The sequence below is a fragment of the Athalia rosae genome, chromosome 4, assembly GCF_917208135.1.
Source record: "Athalia rosae chromosome 4, iyAthRosa1.1, whole genome shotgun sequence".
Classification (NCBI taxonomy): domain Eukaryota; kingdom Metazoa; phylum Arthropoda; class Insecta; order Hymenoptera; family Athaliidae; genus Athalia; species Athalia rosae.
The window spans coordinates 19,349,665-19,357,705 of NC_064029.1; the positions used below are offsets into that span (position 1 = coordinate 19,349,665).

At 38.3% G+C, this 8,041-nt stretch overlaps 1 protein-coding gene across 2 annotated transcripts; it reads right to left on the reverse strand.

The window, feature by feature from the left end:
• Positions 1-493: 493 nt before the first annotated feature.
• On the reverse strand, positions 494-7,376 carry LOC105688224 (sodium channel protein Nach). 2 transcript variants are annotated; one of them, XM_048653957.1, is made up of 7 exons: positions 7,174-7,376; positions 6,907-7,102; positions 6,339-6,508; positions 6,046-6,183; positions 5,000-5,545; positions 4,843-4,913; positions 494-842 (listed from the first exon to the last, which is right to left on the reverse strand). In XM_048653957.1, the coding sequence occupies exons 1-7, from the start codon at positions 7,311-7,313 to the stop codon at positions 676-678; spliced, it is 1,428 nt and encodes a 475-aa protein (XP_048509914.1). In that variant the 5' UTR covers positions 7,314-7,376; the 3' UTR covers positions 494-675. The 2 variants fall into 2 exon arrangements, with proteins under 2 accessions (XP_048509914.1, XP_048509913.1); XM_048653956.1 differs by having other exon boundaries at positions 4,843-5,545.
• Between the last annotated feature and the right edge of the window lie 665 nt (positions 7,377-8,041).

Sequence of the window (8,041 nt, forward strand, 5' to 3'; positions counted from 1 at the left end):
TCTTCGGGGACACGTGTCCCCCCAGGGACACGTCCCCGGGGATGCGGTATCCCCGCTGGAGGGGATGCCGGGTCCTTGGGGGCGTGGCCTTGGGGGAATACGAGTCCTCGAAAATCCCGGGAAAAGGAGGTCCCAAGCGGTCACTCGTTTTCTTGATTTCTCTAGAGAAACGAAAAACAAAGTGTCCGCTTGGGACCTCCTTTTCCCGGGATTTTCGAGGACTCGTATTCCCCCAAGGCCACGCCCCCAAGGACCCGGCATCCCCTCCAGCGGGGATACCGCATCCCCGGGGACGTGTCCCTGGGGGGACACGTGTCCCCGAAGACCAGTTCCCGAGGACATGTCCCTCGGGATATGGCATCCCCTCCAGCGGGGATACCGCATCCCCGAGGACATGTCCTCAGGGACTGGGTCCCCTGGGACCCCGGGGGCGGTGGGAGGCCGCGCAGTCCCAGGGGACGGTGGACTCCCCCTGATGAACAGGGGGAGTCCGGTCATACAGCAGCTACGATGGCAGCATCTCCGGATACCTAAAACATACGAAAAGTGAAATAATAATGACGTGTAATATAAGAATAAATTATTACCAATATTATATTCTATGTCAATATATTAATTCTATGTTATATTATATTATATGTTAATATATTACTGCCAATGTGACGATATAATATATCAAATTGAATATATTTTTATAACGCACCAACTTATATTATACTGACTGATGCTTATTGCATACCTGTAAAAGAATTGTGCAAGGCCATGTATAACTCCTGCCCTTCGTGGTTGGACGTTGAATGAGTACTGCGACGAACTAGGCACCGTGATGACCAATTGAATGCCTGAAAAAAAATGTCCCATAAGGAATAAAGTGAGATTGTAGACTTGAAACTAAAATATATGAATAAATTCGTTTAAAATATAACAGCGAAGATTATTTCTAAACCTATGATGAATTCCCAAATCCTATAGATAGACGAATCACGCAGGTAACAATGTTACCACTATATAAGTAATGATACAAGAGTTCATAAATGTGTAATTAATTAGGTGTACCAAATTGTTCGAAATTCTAACAAAAAAGGATATTGATAGCACAAAGTTAAAAACGGTAAGCCTGTAGCCAGAGATTTTTCTCAAAATCTGATACCAATGAATTAATCAACAGTTCAAAATACTATCAATAATAATTAATTGTTTTATTACTAGAACAGTCTGCAATCATAGACGCGACGATAGCTTGACATGTGATTTAATAGAAATCACGGATAAATTAATGATTCAATAAATAAATAAATAGATGAATAAAGAAGCAACCGAATGAATGGATAAATGACCAAATGAATTGAGAAGCATCGAAGTCATAGCAATTGATTAATTTTTCAATCGAATAATTAATTGATGATGAATGGAATAAATAAATAGATAAATAACTCAATGAATGAATGAATGAATAAATAAATGCTGTCAAAATACTATTAAATTGATAAATAATTTGGAATACTTATAACCACAGATAATTGTTTGATTACTAAAACAGTCTGCAATCAATTAAATTATAATTCAATAAATGAATGCATGAATAAATGAACACATGAATTTATAAGCACTGGAATCATACCAATCAATTATTAATAATTATTACCTGGTATGTGACTGCAGACGCAAAAGATTGCGAACTAGAATTTCTACTCTACGCGCTCGGCGCGCGTCGCTAAGCATATCTCAACGTACACAATTGCGGTGAACGGTGTGCGAATAAATAAATAAATACTTAACTAACTGAGTAAATAAATAAATGAATGAATGAATGAATGAACTCATGAATTCAAAACCATCGTAATCATGCCAACTAATCATTAATGATAATTCGCAAAGGTGATTTTTTAAGAAATTCATTCTCAATTATGGATTTGATGAGTAGTGTAGATAAATAATAGATAATTGATGAATAGATGAATATTAAATAATTGATGCATGGATGAATTATGCATCATGCACAAGTTCTGAATTCAACGAATAAATGAATGAATAAATAAATAAATGATTGAATGAGAAAACAAATGCTCTAGAAATACTAATGAATTATTGAATAGTTTGAAATACTATTCGTAGTAATTAATTGTTTGATTACTAAAACAGTCTGCAATAATAGACGCGACGATTGCTTTACATTCAGAGTATGCAGGCATCATGTGTAAATTTATAATACAATAAATAAATTAATAGATAACTTACCTAATGAATGAATAAATAAATGAATGAACACCTGAATTCGCAGACGCGAGAGATTGCGAACTTGGTATTTCTACTCTACGCGCTCGGCGTGCGTCGCTCAGGCATGACTCATGTCCAGCGTACACGATGGTTGTGAGCAGTGTGCGGATAAATAAATAGATAATCAACTGACTGAATAAATGAATGAATGAATGAATGAACACATAAATTTGAAAGCATCGTAATCAATGACAATTAATAATTATTAATAATTAATCAATTACGATTAATAATTATTGTTAATTAATCGGCATGATTACGATGCTTCTAAAGTTATGTGTTCATTCATTCATTCATTCATTTATTCAGTCAGTTATCTATTAATTTATTTATTGGATTATAAATTTACTTATGATGCCTGCATACTCTCAATGTGAAGCAATCGTCGCGTCTATTATTGCAGACTGTTTTAGTAATCAAAAAATTTATTTCTATGAATAGTATTTCAAACTGTTTAATCATTCATTAGTATTTCTGAAGCATCTATTTATTTATTTATTTATTCAGTCATTGAGTATTTCATCTATTTATTTATTCACCGAATTATTAATTTATACATGATTTCTATGAAATTGATTGAGTTACCGCCCTTTCTCCGCTTTTTGGAGCAGAAAAATTGAGATACCTATCTCGATGAGAAAAATTCGTAGAGTGACAAAAACTTTTGTCTTTTCTGTCCATTTCAGTCATCTCTAGTACTTTTATGCATAATGCAAAGTTACATGTACTTGGCACAATAATTGATTCGGGTAGCAGTTATACCTGAACATTTGACGTAAGAAATATCGACTGTAGTTCCCAAACTTCCGGCTGGCAGTGTATGTACTTCAAGTAAACGATATTTACACCAAGCAATGATCAGTCGTAAATAAGTCGCACCAACAATTTTCTTGTCGTGGAATTAGTTTGCGACTCAAAGCGGCAAATTCTTCACACCCTGGCAAAGTGGTTTGATGATATTTTTTTCTAGGAGTTGCGTGCTAGCTTCCTACGAAATAATAAAAATGTAGCCGCAACAAAAAAATTGTTGGTGTAACTCATTTGCGACTAATTAGCGGATAATAATTGCATAGTGTAAATACCGTAATTAACATATTGACGTGCTACCTTTACATAGGCTTCGTTTGTCCATGAGCTATGCAATACTTTGCCGATACCCAATTCACGTTCATCCTTGAACAAAGTACAAAGAAATTCAGCTGAACTTGATTTGCTCGTATCTTCAACAATTCAAAGCTTTTCGGTACGGTGGGTTTCATCCGCGATTTTTTGAATTTGAAATCAAGGGCGTTCAACAGCTATCATTGATAATATTATTGTTTTTTTGATGAAGATTTGAAAATCTATCGATTCAGGTTCCGATTTCGAACCCTGCAGTTATACTTCCTTGGCAAGCTCGCCTTGCTCGTGTCTCTCTTACGTTACAATTTGTGTGACCCATTTCTGTATGGGCTATGTTTAAAGGGGTATTCGCGCAGATGTTCGATCTCACTGTTACACATACAGTTCAAGTCACGTTGCGCGTATCGTTTACACATTGCATCTGATAGGAGAAGTATTAAAATTGACCAACGAACACAATACAATGCTGCACGTGTATATGGATTATTGATTTAATTGGGATAATTGATGAAGCGTTGTGGTATATTACGCGACCCTTCGTATTAGCGGCTGTACGCTTCAGGTTCATAACTCATTTGAATCGACAAGGTTTTAGGTAGTGAATCCGTGAAATTGTATGTACACGTGACACGTGACACGTGACACGAGACAAGGTAAAACATTGCGTACACACCATATGGAGCATTCCATGCAAACTCGAAAACCATTCAATCTCTCGAATTTTCTATTCAATCATTCTATCTGACCTAAGGGATATCGAACAATTTAAGTCCGCCCCGTATCTAAGGTTCTTTGAAAATACCTGATTATCCAACACTCCACAGAATTTTCAGCTAGCCACACATCCCGAATCTTCTGTGGCAACACTGATCGCAAGAGATCACGCCACACGAACTATGGTGAGCACTCGGGTTTCGACTACGTACCCTCACTACTGAAATACACTTATTTTGGTTCAATCAACCTCAGTCTTCTTGTAACAAGGTCAAGTTCATTTTGGGTATCATAGCGATGAACGCATGTGAACGACCGCAATAGAAGAGTGTTTATGTATTTGATTCCAGAGGGCAGATTAACGTGTCGAGGTATAAAGACGCACATGACGAGGTAGAAGTATTGCTTTATCAAAATGTGTTTCAAATCACCTCAATCACTGTTTCAAACTCTTCTAACATGAGGACGGTTGGAACAAATCGATTTATTTTTCAGGACTTCTATAACTAGCTGTGAGTAGCACCCTAGGAACTAATAAGGTATAGTCCTTTTATAGTTAGAAACACGTTCTTGAACTTAACATTTCATCATCATCCCTCAGTCCATAATAAACAACAATACTATGAACAACAAAAGCCAAATCGTTTCAACCGTGCCCAGTCTACCCCACATTTATAACTGATACATATTTTCTGTGTATCAATTCGTATAATCATAAAATTCGATCACCTTTTGTTCTCTGAGACGAGGTTGTTTTTCGTGCTTCGCCACGTTTCCCAGCTGTCCAAGATCGTTGAGCTCTAGAACGTTTATTTTAGTGATATTATGTCTGTGTCTAGGCGCGTCGAGTACGGCTCCGCAGTAGGTTCTTAGAGTGAAGTAGTACCCAAATTCGATGGTCGACAAAAGAGAGAGACCGAGAAAGAGCCCAGCTATCCCCCCAAAGGACACCATAAGATCGGACCATCCGAACAAAATCGTCCTTGTATACTTTAACTTTGACCTGACCGATATTTTGATCGCGCAAAGCCCCTCTTCGGGCGGGTAAACCTGTATCTCGATCTTCTGGGGGAAAATATTATCGCACGACAACAGACAACGGCATCTAGAAGTGTCTGCTATTTGCACGGCATGATTGCTCAGACATTGGTACTTATTTATCGAACATTCTTTGACACCGTCTTTTGCGAGGTACCAGGCGACGCAGCCGCATAGTTTCAAAGAGTTTTTAATTTCGCAGTCCAACATGCACTCGACGTAGGGGGATTGTTCTCCGGGGAAAAAACAATTCCGCTGGGATCGCGTGAGCACTTTTGCATCTGCCGATGTTATCGTTTCGTGAAACTTCATACCGACCATTGAAGGGAAGATGAAATTGTGGAACGAAAGATGCTTCAGGAAATTCGTTTGATCCGGAAGAGTCACGTAAACTCTGAAACAATTGAGAATTCGTTTCTTCGCATTATGAATATTTTTGATTCTTACTTTTTCATCCCATTCTCCGACTCTATGAGAGTGATCTGAATGAAAATGATACCCGAGATAATTTTGTTCACTCTTAATGAGGAGCAGACGGAATTCGTAAGATAAACCGATTTTGCTCAGCTACTCGTCGCTCCTGTTTTTCGTACAAAGATGCATTGTTAATGTTCAAGTGTTTCTGGCTTGGGATTATTTTCTCAAATACGCTCACTCGAAATACCTTCAAGTGCCAACTGCGTGCGATCTATTCAATAACATTATATCCTTCCACAGCAGTTACATAGACAACACTAACTTCTCTATTTAAGAAATAGCCAAAAGAAAATCAACTTATTTGGGTTTAATTTTGCACGGGTATTTTTGACGAATTTTCATCTACTTTCGAGTAGCCTTAATCAGACCTCGAACTATACATTATGCACATTTATATTTGCATGTATACTGAAGTACCTGATTGGAAACATTGCAGCGTAAAAATTTAAGAGTATGTCCACATCATCGATTATGATATCCGAAGATGAAACGACAAAGCAAATTCCTCTAGTGGTCATCACTTTGTCAAAAGACGAGCAGTCCAGCTCTCGGCCACTGAAAGTTTATCGAATCTAGAGTAAAAATCAAACTCTCTGTGCAAATGAACCTGCACCAGTGTTTTTTTCTCCGCTATTTTTTTTTTTTTTTTTTTTTTTTTTTCAAAATTCCGATCACGCAATGTTACTTTGGTACAGAAAAAGAATCAGTACGCTAATGTCAGCCTTTGGACGAAGATGCATAGAGATCCATAATTTTCGAAAAAGTAATTTTTCAAGGATCTGACGTTGTTCAGGCTAGTGGGGTACGTCAAGTTTCTAAATGCTGTTGCCCTTGCGTCCCATTTGTAGAGTTCTTCGTACCAGGTATCGTCCTGTTGCTCCTATATAGGGTGGGAGAAATCGTGTTAAAATAATTCCATAATGATGTTGCTATCGTTATTGTTGTTAAGGTGATGCCACAATGATATCTGAGGAAGTTCAAAGATTATTAAGCGATATTCGCTTTAGTATTTCGAGCCGTGCCAAGGATATAGCGAAGCTGGTTTACTCGGATCTCACCACTCTAGGTAATATATGAGTCTGTAAATCTACACCATCACTAGTAGCCATTGAACAAAATCGACAAAAGTTACTTATGAGCAACCCTGACACTGCGACTGTCGCATTTTCACGAATTTTCGACTTTGATCGAAGTCTGCAATTTCATATCCGACAATTAATTCACAATCTAACATCTTCCCCAACTATGACATTGCCCTGACAATGACGAACGGCTGACCTTTGTTCCTTGGGTATGGTTATTCGAAGATATCCAAGGGGGACAGAAATAAATATTCGGAAAATCCAGTGGGACGTCGTCGGAGTGTATTTCCATGCTACTCAGCATGGGGTTGGTCTGGAACTTTTCCATGAGCGTAACAATAATGACCAAAATGGCAACCAACGATATCAGAAGGCAGATGAGCCAGCCAATCCTGCACCAATAGCGTTTCTCGGTTCTCAATGTTGCGTGAACGTGAATTATCACCTATTGTCGGCTGCTTACCTTTCTATCTTCGGCCTTGTCACGTCAGCGACATAAGCAATACCGTGGAGTGCAGCAACCCTTGGATATTCCTTTGACCGAGTTTTTAAACTGGTTTTCAGTGACTCTTTGCTGGGCTTATATTCCTCGGGGATCCGCATCGTGGATCGTACTCTTCACAACTGAAGAAATTCTATCTGCGGACGATAGGGAGCTTTTTTTTATTGTCGTTCGACCGTCGAACATTATACATATAATAACACCTCTCATAAGCTGATGCGAAGAATGTCACGCGATCTGAACTTCGTCAACACGAGTTGTCGAAATTATTCTTATCTTGATCCACCATCACCACTATGTAGTGCAGGATATGTTCTGCGGTACGGACCATTCATTGATCCGTTAATGCTTACTTATTCCGATGTTTCATTATTCATTCATCGTTATTACCGACAATGAGATGTCAAAACATGCAGCAGCATGAAAAAAAACTGAACAAACTCGCTGATCGTAATGTGATAATACACTGCGAATAAAAATTAGCGGGTCACCCTGTTTTCGCCCCAAAAAACATCAGATTTCGACGCGTCATAACTGCTTGAAAAATTAAGGTAGAGAGTTGCAAAAAATAGCATTTTGAAGCTTAAAGTTCCACCTTTCAGATACTTTTTGTCAATTTAAATTACCTTTCTTCGTCCACTAGTTACGGCCTCTTGATGCAAGTCACGTCAAAAACGTGAAGTCAACTTCTGACTTTGAGAAGGTGCACGGGGTGCTTTAGTCGTCGGATTTCAATTTTTCTGATGTCATTTTGAAGGTTGAAGTGTCTTCTTTGAAACGCGTGGTTTAAATTTCTCGTACGATTTTTTTTGCTTGAGTTATGCGACTC